The sequence below is a fragment of the Anomaloglossus baeobatrachus genome, chromosome 2, assembly GCF_048569485.1.
Source record: "Anomaloglossus baeobatrachus isolate aAnoBae1 chromosome 2, aAnoBae1.hap1, whole genome shotgun sequence".
In the NCBI taxonomy this organism is placed as follows: domain Eukaryota; kingdom Metazoa; phylum Chordata; class Amphibia; order Anura; family Aromobatidae; genus Anomaloglossus; species Anomaloglossus baeobatrachus.
Window position 1 is genome coordinate 653,625,428 of NC_134354.1, and position 19,489 is coordinate 653,644,916.

Genomic DNA, 19,489 nt, shown 5'->3' on the forward strand with positions numbered 1-19,489 from the left:
CAATGCCTAAGGCGGAGAAGCTAAAAGTGCATGGTCACCGCTCCGATACAACTTCAAAGTGCGATTTCTCAGTGCCTGCTGGAGCAGTTCTTTACGACCATAAGAGATCAACTAGCTTATTTTTGAAAGGGCTACATAATCATTAGGTGACCTGAAGGGTTAAATGTTTCACAGATTCAGTCCATGCAGCTGCATATACCTGTTAGTTGCCGACTATTGCAGTGCATTAATGTACTGGGAATGCCAGAAACGTTTTGCACACAAAGTATATGTACAGTATACTGTAGTTCACGCTGGTGCTACATTACAGCATATCACAAGTGAATGAGTTGCAGTGGGAACAGCAAAAAGTCGCAAAATAGGCGGAACCTGTTAAATTTTGTGCAGCAACTTACTTGCCTCATGACATGCGCCGCTGACATATTATTGCGCAGCCCCAGACTTATTTATTTTTAGAACAACTTGTCAAGGGAATTTATAAGATTAAATAGATGCAGGTAAATGGTATTTTTGGCGTGGTATCATGCAGCTATTCATCATGCACAGAAACAGATTATTGATAAACGGGACCAATTTTAATGGGTGAATAAAGTCTTTTATCAGTGTATACAGCCGTGCAGAGCTTAGTTCATGTATTAAAGTGAAAGCTAAGAACCAAGTATGTAATCAGTTACACATGTAGGAAGATAAGACAACGGCATATAGAAGAATTTGGAATAAGGTCCAGCAGAATAACGGGTCCACGGATGCTGAGCAGTCAGGGCATGTTCCATGCAGTCGGTAACAATTGTAAGCTTGGTGCTACTCTTTGCGCAGATAACGTCGACGAATTTACAATCTGCAGAGAGATTACACAATTTATCATATACGATTTCAATATTATATGACATTAACGTTTCTTAGGAAAATGCTATGGAAATAATTCAAAACTAAGGCCCATGCTTTTCCAACAAGAGTATGACAGCTTCATATATTTCTATCCCTGACTAGTCCATGCTCAGAGCAATTGGCACGGTCATCTGAATGAGCCCCTAGGGTAAGACCCCACATTGCAGCTGTCTGCAGACAGTCAAAACTCTGAACCGCAGACAGATTATTAAACTACTACCGATCTGCAAAAAGTTTCTGATCGACAGTCATATATTGCCATTTGCCAAATCGGGTTAAATGCTGCGCTAAAAACCACAGATCCAAGGGATATCGTGAATTCCTTTTCTTTATTTTCACAGGTCAACGCGTTTGAAAGGCATCTCCGCTATATATTATATATATATATATATATATATATATATATATATATATATATATATATATATATATATATATATATATATATATATATACACATACATACATACATACACACACATACATACATACATACACACACACACATACATACATACATACACACATACATACATACATACACACATACATACACACATACACACATACACATGTCCTAAGTAACGGTAAATGGTACATGTGCCGCCCCCGCATCGGCAGCTGGGCTGCTCTGATCCGGATCCACGGTGGCTCAAGAGATATCCGGACCCGCGGTCGCATGGCCACTCGGACTAAAAGGGGAATAATTACACGGGGGAGTATGTTTGAAGTTCGTGATGCCCCCCGTGGTGTGTGGTAAGGTGGAGTACCACCACTGCAGTTGCAAGTACCCGGTGACTGTGGTGTGGGCAGCCAGATGTTTAACCCCTCAGCAGGTAGGCGGAATGCCCCGGGACTCGATGAGGGCTACGGGGAGGTGCCGTTGGGGCAGTAGGGGAGTAGTTTGTGTACTCACTCAGTCCAATAACACTGACACCGACAACTGTGGTAAACCAAAGTTGTGGACACCGCCGCTGCTCGGAGGGAGCACGCCTGGATCCCATGCTCGTTGGTGTTACCTATTAGTCTGTGACCTTTGCCTTGGCACCTCTTTATTTGGTCCCTTCAGTGTAAACTGGTCAGGTCCCGCTCACCAGTATGGCTAACTGGGGGAGCTTGCTCTCAGGGTTCATGCTTGGGATTTTCTGGACCGTGTGAGTGGAAAGTCCTATCCCCCTTGTTGCGCTAGTACCCAGATTTTGGAGTGGGTGGAGAACGGATCTTGAAGGCTCCGTCCTAGTCAGGTAAATTGTTAGGACGCCTGAAGCTACCCCTGACCTAGGGTCCACGTACCCCGTTGTGCCCTGGCCCCTGCCCGGTGATGGCACAAGGCCGCCGGCTGTCCTCCTTGACAGTCTGTGCTCCTTGTCACGATCCCCTGCGACCGGGGTCCAGCTCCTACCAGGCCCAGAGCAACGTCTGCCACATAGTAGTTCCAAGGAGCCCAGCTCATCACCTCCTCTCTCTCCCTCTCCTCTTCACCGCTTCGTGACCTCTCCTCTCGAGAGTCACTGCTCAACTCACTGTCTCCTGACCCTCCCTTAACCAACCCCCCAAGTGGGAGACCCTATTCCACTCAGGCCGTCCACTGGTGTGTCTGGTGGGTGTGGTGCTGAGTGTTCCTAGGATTTTGATTAGCTGTTCTTAGCAACACAAATGGTTAGGGACCCTTAACCAAGGAGGAGGTGGATATTGCACAGAAGGGCAGATTGCACAATACCCTGTGACGATCTGATATGCCAGGGCGTCACATATATGTCCTAAATCTTGGTTTATATGTCCCCCATAATACATGTTCCCTGTTCTGCCTCTGCATAAAGAAAAAAAAAAAAATAAAATAAAAACCATGCAAATTTTACTCATCGTCCTTCACTCCCTCGACACGCAGTGTCCTTTTCTACAGACTGCACTAGAGCCGGCAGGTGACATCGGCATGCCTGCTATGGCGACACTTTATGTCACTGCCATGCACCCACAGTCACAGCGATGTCTGCTGCTAGCATCCAGTTGGATTGCAGCGTGTACTGTGGCACATGGACCCAACGGGTCTCTGGGCTGCTAAACACTTCAGCTGAATCTCTATCCTCATCCAAGTCCTCCTAGCTAAGTAGGCACTTGGGTCAGTGGGCCCCCCGAAGAACAAGCCCGATTGCAATCTTTGCGACCATCATTATTATGCCTTGTGTATGACCATATTGATAGGTTAGATAGCTCAAATGTTGTGACAGATTCCATTTAAAGTCTTTATTGATCTTGCTTAACCTAACTCCCCCCTGCACTATTGGCACATTTAATTTATTAAAGACATGCCTATTTACAATAGAACTTAATTTTACCATCTGCTCAGATTTGCCTAGTGTATACAGGGCTTCATTACTCATATGTAGAGCTTACCTACTGTAATTTGTTCTGACTGACTGTTTATCGGAGGTGGTAATGGTGGCTGTATTATGACCATTACAAATTAAAAAAGGTGCAAACCAAGTCATGTGGTTTTGCCATTTTCAGCTAATGTAACTTAAATTTTCTTTCATTTAGATTAGATCACACTTACAATTACGATAGTAGTCTTCCCCATAGTCATTTCTTAGACTCATTGGTAATTTCTTCCAAGTGTTGGTAACATTTTCTTTTATTTGGTTTGCAATCAAAATATTAGTTTTGAAAAAGTCAGGAGCAATGACAGAGACTTTAACTCCAAATTGCTTGAGCTCTCGTCTATAATAAAGAAATTTCGATTATTTGTGCACATTTTAATTATAGTAAATATAACAGTAATGGTAATTTAAAATAAAGAAATCAAAAACATACATGCACACATATTTTACATGTAAGATGACCACCATACATGGTTTATCATAGAGGTGACTATCCTCAGTGATGTAAGCCTGGAAGCTGTGTATACTCCTGTGTGGAGTAATAGAGCATGGCAAGGGCCAGATTTTAAAGCAGTCAGAGACACTGGTGGGACTGGCTGCTCACACCTCAGGGTGTGGTATGGTGAACAAAGTCCAGATGATTCATTAGCTGTCTGTGTATGGAGGTAAGCAGTTCTGTGTGAAATCTCCATGCTTGGATTTGTGTGCTGATTAGAGATGAGCGAACCGGTCGTGGTTCGGCTCGCCAAACGGAGGTCCCGTTCGAGTTCGGTTCGTCGAACCGAACTGCATAGGAAACAATGGCAGGCATTCACAAACACATAAAAACACCTAGAAAACACCCTCAAAGGTGTCCAAAAAGGTGACAAACAACTCACAACACAACACACACACACATGGGAAAGTGACAAGGACATATACTCATGCGAAAACAAAAGAGCAGGACAAGGAAAAAAAAAGGGGAGGACACACAGATATATGAGTATATGCAAGGAAACGTCGATGCCATTACTGTGCAACTTGAGCCCTGCTCATTTTAGGCTTCCAATCTGGATAAATTGCCTGAGCTCGCCACGTACGCCTTGGGGATCTTGTCGTGTCCTGCAGCCAGCGTTCTCTCGGAACCTGTCTTCAGTGCTGCTGGGGGTCTGCTGGCAGATAAGCACATGTGTCTGTCCACTGACAATGTGGACATGGCTCTCAGAGGACTTTTCTTCCCCTGGGTCAGCCAGGGGAGGCGAAAGGCACGCGTATTTTTGAGAGTGCTTCATGCAAAGCATCTTTTTCTTTTTCAAAAGGGGAGGTCAACTGATGCCAGTCAAGTGGGGTGTGTGTGGCCCAATTAGTGGAAACGAGGGAGACTGTGGTTGGAGTCCCCTCGCTGTGTTTTACATGATTTTCGAAGTGCATGACATGACTAAGAGGTTGAGTTTCATCATCTGCAACTTGTTGGCAACAGAAAGGCTGCCTTTACACCCTTTTGAGACCGAGGATTTTCGAGACCTTATGCCCATTGCAGTGCCCCAAGAGCCGATGGCCAGTCGTCACTCCTTCTCCAAGAAAGGCATGCCCGCGCTACCACAGCAGGTTGCACACAACCTCACCGATTCCTTGAGAAACTCTGTGTGTGACAGGGTGGATTTCAACACAGATACTTGAACCAGTAAGCATGGACAGGGGAGTTACATGTTGCTGACTGGGCACTGGGTAACTATGGTGAGAGATGGAGAAGGGTTTGCTGTACAAGTCTTGCCGTCCCCACGACTTGTGTGTCAATCCTTCCTCTGTATGTACAAGTTCCTCCACTGCTTCTGCCTCCTCAACCTCGTGTGGGTCCTCCACCTTGGCCCAAACCCTGTGTGGTCAGTCCACCTTCCTTGTAACTGCGCCCAAGGAATCCCACACACCTCCTTACTATGCTGGCAGCAGAGCTCAAGGCCATCAGGCGGTCAAATGTTTACTTTGAAATGCGAGACACCGCTGAGGAATTGTGGACGGTTAGCTCTGGAGAGTGAGACCGAGTTTCATCAATGGTTGTCTCCACTCAACCAGCAGCCAGGGAAGGTCGGGTGCGACATTGATGCAAACCAGTCTGCGACCCTTCTTCAGGGCAATGTGACACATGTGTCTTGTATGGCTCACGTGTTGAACCTGGTTGTCCAGCAATTTTTTAATACACTATCCCGGCCTACATGGCCTTCTGACCAGGGCACGGTGTAACGCCTGCCTGGATCGACACACTCAGATGGGCTGTAAAGGATAGGCTAGAGGGAAGCCACTCAGCAAGCTGGACACCCAGAACCCTGAAACCCTTTAACCCCTATACAGTGATTTGGAATTACACAGGGCCCAAGTTGATCAATACCTGTGGAAGGCTGCAGTTCCAGAGAATAGTAGTCATGCAGGGTCAAAATATTGAGGAAGAGGAACAGAATGGGATGGCCAGGACTTAAATCAGAAAACAAGCAGAGGTGAAATGCGGATCGGCCAACGAGGTACATAAACAGCAAGCAGGAAAAGTAGTCACAGGTAACAAGCACACAAAATCATAAAACTGAACTGGGGGTAACAGTAACAAGAGGTTTGTCTGGCAGTGGTCTGCAGACAGGAGGGGCCTAAAAAAGGGTGCGGTGTATTCCCATTGGTTGTAGCTGAATGATGGTACTTCATCTGTGAGATACCCACCACCTACATTCAGCCTGTGGTTCTGCATCTATAAGGAATAACGTTTGGAACACCATTCTAAGTCTGAACTGGGTGCAAAAACCTAAAAAAACATCACTATGGGGAGATAAGGTATGCACACCAGTGACTATGTAAGGGGAATACATGAAATAGCAGAAACTGCTGTGTGAATACTGACTTGAAAAATCCAATAGCTATATGCAAGAGTGAAAATGTGAAAAATGGAATCTGCATTACTGCCATGAACATATGAATCAAGAGAAATTTAGCTACTGAATTGATCAATGCAATAGAGCCCCAACACTACGCCAAAGTATTTTAGACCTACGCATAAATAGCCTGGGTCTCAGCTTCCCATACACGGTAAGTTTTTTAACTGCATGAGAGGACACACACAAGCTAGGGACCCCAACGTAGAGAAATACTTTGGCGTAGTGTTGGGGCTCTATTGCATTGATCAATTCAGTAGCTAAATTTCTCTTGATTCATATGTTCATGGCAGTAATGCAGATTCTATTTTTCACATTTTCACTCTTGCATATAGCTATTGGATTTTTCAAGTCAGTATTCACACAGCAGTTTCTGCTATTTCATGTATTCCCCTTACATAGTCACTGGTGTGCATACCTTATCTCCCCATTGTGGTTCTGCATCTGTCAAGGTAACGCAACCCAGTGGGTGAGCATAACCTGCGTCCACCTGCGCCGCTGGCATCGACTCCTTTCTCATCATCAGCACTATGCACGAAAGGAACACGTTGTCACCTGGCGACCGGAGTACAAATTGATTGAGTGGACTACGTTGGTGACTTAACAGCCGTGTGCGGCAATGATGCAAACCTGTCTGCGGCCCTTTGTCAGGGCAATGTGACACACGTGCCTTGTATGGCTCACGTGTTGAATCTGATTCTCCAGCAATTTTTAAAATACCATCCCGGCCTACATGGCCTTGTGCAGCGGGCACGCTGCTATGTGCTCACTTTCATCCTTCGCACCCAGCAGCTCAACAACTTTCATCGCTCCGAAAGTCTTAGGGTCTGGCAGTTAAACGCCTGAAATGCGATGTTCCGACACGCAGGAATTTGAATCTGCACATGTTGCAGCGTCTGTGGCAGCACCGCAGAGCCCTGCTGAAATACGGTATGACGTATACCCTGGGCTAACTTGATCCAGAGGTGGTGCAGATCACGCTGCTGGAGTGGTGTCAGATCAAGGACCTATGCACCCTTCTACACAGTTTACAAATATCGACGAAGATCTTTAGCACTGGCGATGCCATTCTCAGCGTGACAATTCTGGTCATCTACAAGATGGAGCACACTGTATGCATTATTCGGAGTCAGGTGTTGGTCCAAGAGGAAGGGGAGGAAGTACAGGAGGAGTCATATGCAGAAGGGATAATAAGATCTACAAGGTCCAGACGGTGAGCGGCACCTAGGCGGAAGTCAAGGGATGGTGGGTGAGAGGGATTAACAAGGGCGCATAGTATCTGCAAAAATTGTTGAGGAAGGTGCAGGAGCCCATGAAGAAATGGAGGACGAACTGGCGATGGGCATGGAAGACTCAGCAGATGAGTGAGAGCTTGCTCACATTTAGGTTGTGCGAGGTTGGGGGGAGAGGGCAGAGGAAGGAGGCACGATTCTCACCTCTCTGCCACCAACACACCAAGGACTTGGTCCTCCTGAATGCACAAGACACATGAGCGCCTTCTTGCTGCACTACCTACAACATGACCCTCGGATTGTACGAATTCGAAGTAATGCTAACTACTGGGTTGCCACACTGTTAGATCCCCGGTACAAGACAAAATTTGGCGAAATAATTCCTGCCATTGAAAGGGACGCACGTATACAGGAGTATCTGCAGAAGGTGGTACGGATTCTTAGATCTGCTTTTCCAGTAAACACCAGTGCTGCACAGAGTGAATCTCAACGCTTTGTCATGGATAGGAGGAAATGGTCTTTTACTTGTACACATCTGAGGGACCGAGGGCTGGCTGCTGTGCTGAGATGGCATTGAGTACGGTGTCCCTGCAGAGTTGCACTTTTGGTCATATACCAAATGAGTTGAAAAAGGACAGATGCTGGTGGAAAGGGGAACAGGTGTGTTGGAAAGGGGAAAAAAGTTTTTGTCCGTGGGTTTGTTGGTTAAGCAAAAGTAACATTTGATGAAGAAACACCATCTGTTACGGTGGGACTGGCAGATTTGGATAAGGTGGTATATACTATGTTACCGCTATATAACGAAAATTAATAAGAAAAGAAAGAGAAAAAGGTATATATCCCCATCAGCAGTCAATGTCCACCGTGCTCCCAGATGGAAAAGGAGAGGTTGGCAACTGGAAGGTTAGATGGAGGATACAGATCTGTGTGGCTATGAAACTAATAGTTGCCTGAACCGAGTTAGACGCCACTCGGATCTGGAGACTGGGAGCCCTGTTAGCGTCACAGGGTCCACACGCCCACCCAGCCCAGGAACTCCCTGTTAACATCACAGGGGCCATTCAGTACGCTGACCGTGTGCATTGGGGCCACACCTGTGGACAGCAGGCGCATCAGCAGCAGCAGGCCTGTTAATGCCACTGGGCTGCACAAGCAGGACTTGTAGGACAGGAGCTGGTCTTAACCGTTCTGCGTTACCAACTGTGGTGGCGGCCTGCAGCGACGCCCTATCCCTGCCTACCTCTGGCCTAAAGCCGCAATGGGTTCAACAAATGTTGGTGTGCTCTTTCGGAGCATAATAGAAGACTGCGCACCTCCTTGTTGGCTCCAGCCCGTTTTATAACCTTGGTCCGCCCCAAACCAGGGTGGACCACAATGCACCTCCTGGAGACAAAAGCAGAGTGACACGTCATGAGTGGCATAACTATCGTCCTATTTGGAACCGAAACTTCAATAATGACCTCATGGCTGTCACGACACAAACACCTCACCAGTTATCGTCTGACCATCAATAATGAGGTGACAAGTCATAGGGGCGGGCCTCTGCAAGCCATTTGGGAGTGGCCTAGCCACATTGTCAGGACACCTGATGCCCGGTGGTCTATATGGGCACCCCACATCAGGGGCAGGGCCAAAGAGTTCATTACCGGACTTAGTCTCTGATGCAGTAAGTGCCTGAGCATGCTCAGTAGCATGAAATACAGTCTCTGAAAAAAGACTATCAGCTTTAGCATGGTGTCTAGGCACAAAACAGGACTTAGACCCGGCACGGAATGCAAGTACCTGTGCAAAGAGGCTTTTCGCACTAAGTGTGGGAGCATGCGCTGTATCCCGAAATGAAGACTTAGCCTCAGGAATGGCACAGTCAGGCTGAGCATACTCACTAGGCGAAACACTGTAGTTAGGCTGCAGCTGGGGTAAATCGGCACACGCATGCGCACTAGCTGACTCTCCACACTTAGACGTGGAGGAGAAATTGCTCTTCGGGTGTGGACTTGGAGATGCTGTCTATGAACAGAAGGAAAAGCTAAAGGAAGCATCACTTTCTATCCCTCCGAATTATCAAATGCAGCAATGAATTCCCTGAGTTTGCTATAAAATTAGCGTAGCAAAATGTGCATGAGGGTGTCATGCAGAGGTGCTGCAAATAGATTTGCACCAGTGGGACACTAATGGAAGTCCAACAGCCAGTTCTATGATGCCACTAAATGGCAGTATTTTTTGCTATCATTATAGCTTATTAAAAACAGAGCAGGAGGGTGTCATGCAGAGGTGCTGCACATAGATTTGCACCAGTGGGGCACTAATGGAGTACAACAGCCACTTCTTGTATGCCACTAAGTTTACTCAATTTTTGGTATTATAATGTCTTCGTAAGTAACAATGAGTTTGAGTGTGCAATGCAGGCAGAGGTGCTGCAAATATCTTTGCACTAGTGGGACAATACAGAAGTCCAACAGCCACTTTTTGTATGCCACTAAGTTGCAGCAGTTTTTGCTATTATTATAGCTTTTAAAAACAGAGCAGGAGGGTGTCATGCAGAGGTGCTGTAAATAGCTTGGCACCTGTGGGGCACAAATGGAGTACAACAGCCACTTTTTGTATGCCACTAAGTTGCAGCAGTTTTTGCTAGTATAATGGCTTAGTAACAATGAGTTTGAGTGTGCAATGCAGGCAGACGTGCTGCAAATATCTTTGCACTACTGGGACTATACAGAAGTCCAATAGCCACGTTTAGGATGCCACTAAGTCCACTCAATGAGATTTGCCGTGACGTGGCGAAGCAGCTCAAGAAATTGCAATTTTTTGCCAAAAATCTCAAAAAAAAAAAAAAAAAAAAAAAAAAATTTTTATAATGCAGTTTGGAATATTTGATGCCTTAGTGCACATTGGTGCTGGCTCTTTGTTGTTTCTAAGTCCACTCAGTGTTTGCTAGTATAATGGCTTAGTAACAATGAGTTTGAGTGTGCAAAGGGCAGGAGGGTACAGTGGCAGGGTTGTGGGTCTCTGGGTAGAGGAAAGGAAGCCTGCCTTTCTATCCCTCCTAATGGGGAAATGCAGCGAGGAAATCCCTGACCTTAGCTACACAGACGCTGTCATCTTGTGTAGCTGTTAAACTCTGTTTTCACGGACCTGTCACCTATGGCTCTGACCCTGCCGGTATGAGCCCTTAAAAGGACTGATAGAAAGTGCTATCCCTATTCTGTATAGCGCTGTGTATAGAGCGTACACAGCAGTATCGGCGATAGGAGCTGCGCCAGTGATGACTGACACCAAGGACGCAGAAGGCAGATAATGGCGTGCTGGAGGAAAATGTCCGGTTTTATAATGCAGGGACATGTGACATGGACATCCTATCACACATGCCGTTGCTTCTCTGGCTAAAAGTCCACTTAGCTGTGTGTGTGTGTGTCTGGGATTGGCTGACATGCTGGCCCGCCCCACTACACGCGCGCGCTTAGGGAAAGAAGACAAGGAAAAAAAAAAAAAAAAATTGGCGATCGCCATTATCCATACAGCAGTGATCTGAATGCGCTGTTCCCGCACACTATACACTGAAATTTCATAATAGTGTGAGTCACAGAGTGACTTACACTATTACAGCGGAAAGCCAGCTAGGAATTAGCTGGTCTTTTTGCTGCTAGAACCGTTCTCGAACGTATCTAGAACTATCGAGCTTTAGCAAAAAGCTCGCGTTCTAGTTCGATCCAGAGCAGCCCCCAAAATCACTCGAGCCGCGAACTGGAGAACCTCGAACCGCGCTCAACTCTAGTGCTGATTTAACACTAGAGATGAGCCACCCCCCTAGTGTTAGAGTTCGGTTCGTCGAACGGCGGGTGTATTCGTTGAACATTCGACGAACACCTTCAAAACCCATTGAAAACAATGGCAGGCAAACACAAACACATACAAACACATTATACATATACACATACAGTTAATAAACATTGCCATTATACTTACAGGTCCCGTGACTCATCCTGCAGACTCAGTCTCCCGCCGCTTCTCCTTCCGATCATCGCTGTGCCCCCCCCGGTAACCAGCACTGATGATAGGACCTTCCGTAACGTCATAGCATGTAACCAGTCATGTGTGTATTATCTCATTGGCTACAGACTGGTCACATAGCTATGATGTCAGGCTAGGACCTGTCAGTGCATCTCTCCTGTACGTGGTGCTCGTTCGAGCATCTCCGTGTACCAGCGAGATGCTTGGGCACATGCTTAGCTCCCCGTTCCTGTATGTCGGTGCTCTTTACAGATTCAGCCCACATGCAGGGACTGGATTCCACAGCCGGTGAATAGCGGCGCCGGGAATCAGGTGATTGGAGATCACCATTGCAATAGTAACCCGACAGGCGGGTAACCATTTCAACAGTCGCAGCGGTGACATCACCACTTACAACCCGCAGCCTCTGCTCACTCACTGAGTGATTAGACTGCACGGGGGCAGCAGCGTCTCCTGTCCATGCAGTGCTGTCTGATGTAGAAGAGCTGCATGGTTTGAAGGAGAAAGAAGACCAGGATCGTGGAGGGGTGAGAGAGAGTAATAAACATGGAGTCTCTTAATGTGTCTGTGTATTTATTTCTATTAAAGTATTTTTTCTCTGTGTGGTGTCTTTTTTTAACCCTTTATTGGAGATTCTTAATGGCCGGGTCAAACTTGCCTGACATTAAGAATCTCTAGCTAGTAAAACAAAGCTAGTATTAACCCTTTATTACCCAGCGAGCCACCCGGCATCAGGAAGAGTTGGATACAGCGCCAGATGATGGCGCTTCTATGAAAGTGCCATTTTCTGGGGCGGCTGCAGACTGTAATTCGCAGCAGAGGGGCCAAGAAAGCTCGGGCCAACCTGTGCTGCGGATTCCAATCCCCAGCTGCCTAGCTGTACCTGGCTAGACACAAAAATGGGGCGAAGCCCACGTCTTTTTTAGAATTATAATATAATATATATATATATATATATTATATAATTTTTTGGCAAGAAAATGCTTACCTGGATTTTCCATTGCCAGTGAGGGCAACACCAAGAAGTGGGGGTTAGCAGCTTGGATTACCCTTTGTTACCAATACAAAAAAAATCCAGCGGAAGCCCACGTATTTTTTTTTTTTAAATTATTTATTTAAATAAAAAAAAAAAAAAAATAGCTCCGCGCTATTTTTTTGATTCTCAGCGCAGATGAAAGCAGACAGCTACGGGTTGCTACCCCCATCTGCCTGCCGTTACCTTGGCTAGCAATTAAAATATTTTTTTTTATTTAAACAGTTTAAAAAAAAAAAAAAAAAAAAAATATGCGTGGGCGCCCGCCATATTTTGATTGCCAGTCAGGTAAAGCCAGGCAGCTGGGGACTGGGGTTCTCGGCAGCCCATAGCCACCCCTGGAATTGACGCATTGTTTCTTCACGCCATTTCCAGGCACTTTATCCGGCTCGTCCAGCGGCCGTGATGGCGGTGGCTCGCTCGGTAATAAAGGGGTTAATACCAGCTTTGTATTCTCAGATGGTACTAAGCCCGAAATTCATAGTGTCATGCCAAAATGGACATGGCCACCATGAATTTCTAGTAAAGATAAAAAAAAACAAAAAACAGAAAAATATTTTTATTAGAAATAAAAACAAACACAGTTAGTGACTCCATCTTTATTGAATTAAAGAACCCCTCACTCCGCTGTAGACCTTGGTCGAGGGTCCCGAGATGTCCAATCTGGATCTAATATCCTCTGATCAGTTTACTGAAAGGCAAAGCGATCAGATGATGTGTCAGGTGTTCAAGGACCTGAATCACATGACACATCAGCTGATGTTATACAAAGTTATTTATACAATCAGCTGATGCATGAGAGAGAGCGAAAGAGAGCGAAAGAGCGCGAAAGAGAGAGAAAGAGCGCGAAAGAGAGAGAGAAAGAGCGAAAGAGAGCGAAAGAGCGAGAAAGAGAGAGACACGCAGGTACTATCGCCCCCGTTATCACCGCACACACGCAAGCTCTATCGCACTCATCATCCCCGCACACACCGGCACTACCTGAGTTAAGTCTCCTTTGACAGCATGGCTCACTTCAGTTGCTGTGTGGAGCTAACACAGAGCGGTCGTGTTCTACGGCGCTCCCTGCCAGCTTCATATAGCAGAGCTGAAAGCGTCGTGTGGATTACGTCGGCCCTGGATAGGTGTTTGGGGAATAATAAAGTGGTAAATGAGGGGTTTTTTTTGTCTTTTATTTCAAATAAAGGATTTTTTGTTTTGTGTGTTTATTTACTTCCACTACAGGTTAATCATTGTAGGTATCTCGGGGAGACACCTGCCATGATTAACCTAGGACTTCGTGGCAGCTATAAGCTGCCATTTAACTTCTTATTACCCAGATTGCCACCGCACCAGGGCAATTCGGGATGAGCCGGGTAGAGTCCCGAGACTGCCGCATCTAATGGATGTGGCAATTCCGGGCGGCTGCTGGCTGATATTGTTAGGGTGGTGGGCTCCCCATAACGTGGCGCTCCCCATCCTGACAATACCAGCCTCCAGCCGTGTGGCTTTATCTTGGCTGGTATCAAAATTGGGGGGACCGCAGGTTTTTTTTTTTTCATTTATTTATTTTACTGCACGATATAGACCCGCCTGCTTGCGGCTGTGATTGGTTGCAGTGAGACAGCTGTCACTCAGCTTGGGGGCGTGTCTGACTGCAACCAGTCATAGGCGCCGGTGGGCGGGAAAAGCAGGGAATACCAGATTGAATAATGAGCGGCAGCCATTTTCAAAACAGGAAAAGCCGCTGGAGCTTTGTGACAGCCGTGCAGCTGATCGGTGAGTAGGAAAGAGAGGGATTGTGCTGGGGACGCAGGATGCATGCAAATACACAACGTGCGCACATAGCCTTACTGTGAAAAGCCATGCTTTTGGTGATCGAACCGTACTCGAACAGTTGAACGTGAAGCAAATCGTTAGAGTTCGTCTAACGACTCGAACATCGCCCAAAACAACTCGAATTTGAAATTGGCAAACGATTTGCTTCAAACACCGCTCATTTCTACTTAACACTAATATCTTTTTTAGGACTGTGTATCCTGTTTCCCTACAAAGAAAGGCAGTTATTTCTCTGTTTTTTGGCTTGCTTTATGGAGTTTAAATAACATTTTGTTTAAATTTGCATCCCAAGTCTTCAACAACCTCCACCCTACAACACTTAAGCTACATGCGCATGCTGCTTTTTAGGCTATGTGCGCACAGTGCGTTTTTTGCCTCAAAACTGCAGGACTTTGCTTCCCCAGCAAAGTCTGAGTTTTCATTTTTTGCTGTCCGCACACATCTGTTTTTTTTTACCTGCGTCTTTGAGTTAAAAAAAAAAAAATGGACATGTTAGTTCTTTCCTGCGTTTTTCTGCGTTTTCCGCCCATGCATTTGAAAAACGCAGCAAAACGCAGAGATCAAAAACGCAGCAAAACGCAGCCAAAAACGCACCAAATTGCGGTAAAAATGCATGCGTTTTTTACGCGTTTTTCGATGCAGCTGCGTTTGTGCGTTTTTAGCGGCCAAAAACGCACAAAAACGCAGCGTCAAAAAGACGCAGTGTGCGAACCTAGCCTTATACTGCTTTTTTTGGTGCAAATTTGTTTTCAGAAAGTTCTTACTTTTGACTTCCCAGCAAAGTCTATGAGAATTCAGCTTTGCTGTGCGCAAGTTGCAGTTTTTTTGTCTGCAATGTCACAAACGTCTGACAAAAACTACAGCACATCAGTTCTTTTTGTGTTTTTTTTTTCCTGCGTTTCTCACTAGTAATGGGAGGACTCACAAATCAATCCCCCGCCAACTCGGGGGTCGGCGGGGTATTGATCCCTGGTCTCTAGCCAAATGCCGGTCCCCATATAATCTATGGGGACCAAAATCTGGCTCAAAGGGTGGGACCAAGCGCTTCATACATACTGAGTCACCGACACGGCTGTACACTCCTGCTGCCTGTCATTCACTTACCGGGCCACTCATTTCTTTCAATGAATATGCACTGCTTTCCCCGCCCACCGCCATCTGTGATTGGTTGCAGTCAAACGTGTGCCCTTGCTGAATGACAGCCTGTCTGATGCTTCCAATCACAGACCCGGTCTGCAGGTCTATCATACAATGAAAAAATATGCTGGGTACTGTTGCATAATATCGGGGGGACCCTATGCCAATTTTTTTATTTTATTTTTACTGTACACTATGGACTTGCAGACCGGGTCTGTGATTGTAAGCGTCAGAAACACTGTCACTCAAGCTGGGGGTGCTGTCTGACTGCAAACAATCATAGATGCTGGTGGGCAGGGGGGAAGCAGTGAATATGCATGAGCCTAATGTGCAGCACCGAAGGAAGGTGAGTGGGTGCGGGAGCAGTTGCAGCTGTGCCGGATGCTTGGCAAGTATAGCGTACTCTCTATTATTTTAATTTAAAATTACTTTTTTTATTCCCCCCCAAATGCCCAATTCAGATCAATACCTGGAATTCCCTGAGAATTCCAACCGGGGCCCGATACTTCGGTGCCTTTGAACCTAATGAGTCAGACTTTATAGTCTGGTCTGCCCATCACTAATTTTTACAAAAAAAAAAAAAAAAAAAAAGCACCCAAAAAACAGCAGCATTACAAGTGTTTTTTTTTTTTTAACATTTCCAGGCTCTGCGATAAGGTTCAGATTTTGGTACAATTTTGAGGTGACAACAAAACTGCAGCTTGCGAATCTAGCCTTACAAATATTTCAGCATCTGAAGGGCGCTTTCCTATACCAGCTCATATATTCTCAAATATTTACATGGCATGGTTACAGAGAAGTGATGACGGGAGTATAAAAATTACAAAATATTTTATGCCCAGACTAATTATATATATTTCATGATAGACCAGATAAATGGTATTACCTTAAGTTGTCTGAAAAAGCTTCAACCCCAAACTTAGATATAGAATAGCCACCTGAACAAAAGGATATCCTTCCAGCAATGCTAGAAACATTCACAATGCGTCCTTTGGATTTTCTGATCAAGTTGAGCAAATTGATTGTTACATCTACCATGCCTAAGAGATTGACATCGATAATCTTTTGAAAGTCTTCTTTTTTAACCCATTCACTAGGGCATACTGGGATTAAAATACCAGCATTGTTTACTAGTCCCCATAGACCTGTAAAAGGAAAAAAAAAAACAAAACTAAAAAGAAAAAAAAAGCAAAGGAAAAAGACACAGATGTATAAAACATTTTATGAAACCATGCTAAAGACTATGGATGTTTTAAAGAGGTGGTGGTGGTGGTGGTGGGGGGGTCACTTTCCCCTGAGTTACCAGCTGATTGTGGACTCCTCTGTAGGAACAAACTGCAAAGAATTGTGCAATTTCTGTTTAATGGCAAATCCTTAGTACGTGTGGGTAGACAACTAATGCTACATATGAAAACCGCAGCTGAACGGCAGCCACTAATTGGCTGCAGCACTGACGCAACCGTAGCACCCCACGGGGCAGGTGGTTAACCTACTCGTTGATGGGCAGTCACAGGTCGGGTCAGGTGATGTCACGGGTGGCCTTCCCCGGTTCCGTTGCCCCGAGGCATACAGCAAATCAAGGGAAAGTGGGGTGGTTGGGAGAGTTTGTCGTGACATCACCTGTGGTGTGCAGCCAGGGAGTAGCCGCCTCTGCAGAATTCCTCGCCAGGGTAGACGTTATGGCAGTTGGGATGGTATCGCTCCCCACAGGTGAAGCAAGCCCCAAGTGGATGGTGAGAGTGATAATGGCGGTCAGCACCTAAGTGCGGGGCGGTGACGCCGGTAAGACAAGCCGACAGTCTCAGCGGGTTCAAGGTATCTTTACTCACAACTTGAGTTGCCAACCTGTGGTACCGGTCACCGCAGTGGGTCGATCCCGGATCCGTGGGAGGTCAGAACCGGTGTGGTAGTCTGTGGGACCTTCCTTACTGCACTTTGTAGTGCAGGTCCCTGTGGCTTGAACTTAGAGTCCCTTCTGTACTAGATAAGAGTACTGTTGCCTATGCCAGTAGCGTGAATCCCCTTGAGTCTGACCGTGATCGAGGCCCCGGAATACTAGGTGCCACTCGGCTCTGGAAACATGTGTGGTCGGAAAAGCATAGAACCTCTCTGTCCGGCAAACTCTGGTGATGCAACGTGGAATTGCACCACCCTAGGGTGCTGCACCATGAACTACGCTGGTATCGGGGGAACTGACACTGTATCCTCCACAGCGACCGTTAAACTCCTATGTTCCACAGGAGCTACCGGGAAAGATATCCACTCACTGTCACTCTTGCTAGAGAACTCTTATATTGCTGTGTGTGTGACTCCTAACTCCCCCTGGTGGCCACTCCTCCCCCTCCCCAGGTCCTAAGCTAGTGGATTGGGTCCCCAGTTGTGATGACATCCTGTAAATGCCACACTGTAGGCGACCGCTTTGGTACCCGACCCTAGCCCATTCCCATGTGGGGAAAAGGGCAACCCGTGTGTGTATGTGGCTGTGTATGGTGAAACCGGCACCGACCTCCCTTGGATCCATGATCAGTACTACACCACAAGTGGAGTGCAGTACCCTGTAGCGACCAGAGCCTCAGGGGTGCCATACAACGACCATATCAGTTGTTGATCCTAATAGACCATTGGGGGATGCAAGGAGGCAATCATCAATTCATTTAGTTTTTTCACTTAAAAAAATTGCCCAGAAGTAGACAATCCCTTTTAATGCTGATTGTGATAATAAAGTCTCAGGGCACACAGTGCACATGAATTCTGCATATTACAGTGTCACAGATCAAAGCATGCAAATCTCTTTGTCCATGGGTAGGATGAGCGGACCTGAACTATATGATAAATAACCCCACTTTACAAACTACACCCCTCAGTTAATTCATCCAGAGGTTCAGTGAGCATGGTGACACCACATGTGCCTCACATAATTTTATACCAGTGGGTGGTGAAGAATGAATAATTACATTTTTACCACAAACATTTTGTTTTCTGTTGAATGTGACAATACTCCATATGGGGCAGTACAGTGCTGCTTAGCCACACAGGCTCCGGAGGGAAGGCGCACTATTACACTCTCATAGAACACATTTGTGAAGGAATAGTTTGCAGAATCCATGTACAGAGCCCTTAAGTGCCAGAAGAGCAGACTGCCCCCTCAAGTGACCCCATTTTTGAAATATTCCTACAGGTGTAGTGACGATTTAGACTCCACGGGTGTTTAAGAAACATGCAGCAATGGATGTTTGAGTGAAAATTGCAAATTTTCTAGTGCCCATACTGTGTTCTCAGTTTGTGCTTCTTTCAACAAGTGATTCTGCTTTTCTGGTATGTCATGTCACATTGGCAGAGCACCTGACATCCTCAAAACATTCTGTACTCCAATATGGCACTCCATCGCTTCCAAGCTTTACACTGTGCCTAAAAAAGTGTTTTTTTGACCAAATATGGAGTATTAGCATACTCAAGAGAAATTTCATAACACATTTTAGCTTTCATTTTCTCCTTTTAGTTCTTTTAAAACTTAAAAACTTGGGACCAAAGCAGCATTTTTAATGAAAAAAATGTTTTTCTTTATTTAGTTATCCAATATTATACCATTTTGTGAATTGCCTGAAAGTTAAAAATGCTCACTACACCCTTCGATGAATTCCTCAAGAGATGTAATTTCCAAAATGGGGAGACTTGTGGGGGGGTTACTGCTGTCTTGGCCTGTTAGGGATTCTTCAAATGTGACATAGCATCCGTAATCTATACCAGCCAAGATGGCACTCCAAAATTTAAATAGCATTCCTTCCCTTCAGAGTCCTGCTGTGTGCCCCAAAAGTAGTTTTGGACCACATATGGGGTATGGTCATACTCAAGAGAAATTGAACAACAATTCTGTCTAATTACTCCTTTTGGGAAGTTGAAAAGTTTGGGGCTAAGCAACATTTTAGTTGAAAATATGTAGTTTTCATTTTCACGTCCCAATGTTATAAATTCTGTGAAGCACCTGTTGGACCTACATGCTCACAATACCAATGTATGAATTCCTTGAGGGTGTCGTTTAAAAAAGGTCATCACTTGTATGGGGGTTTATGCTGTTTTGGCATGTCAGGGGCTTTTCACATT

General features: G+C 45.7%; 1 protein-coding gene across 3 annotated transcripts in view; it reads right to left on the minus strand.

Moving 5' to 3' along the window:
* Positions 1 to 568: 568 nt before the first annotated feature.
* LOC142290488 (retinol dehydrogenase 7-like) overlaps positions 569 to 19,489 on the minus strand; it is a 59,957-nt gene continuing 41,036 nt past the window's right edge. For all 3 annotated transcript variants that reach the window (XM_075334447.1, XM_075334446.1, XM_075334448.1), the window contains 3 exons: positions 16,275 to 16,533; positions 3,443 to 3,606; positions 569 to 838 (listed from right to left, as the gene is read on the minus strand). In XM_075334447.1, the coding sequence (XP_075190562.1) occupies positions 648 to 838; positions 3,443 to 3,606; positions 16,275 to 16,533 (614 nt within the window). In that variant the 3' untranslated portion in view covers positions 569 to 647. The remainder of the gene's footprint in view (positions 839 to 3,442; positions 3,607 to 16,274; positions 16,534 to 19,489) is intronic.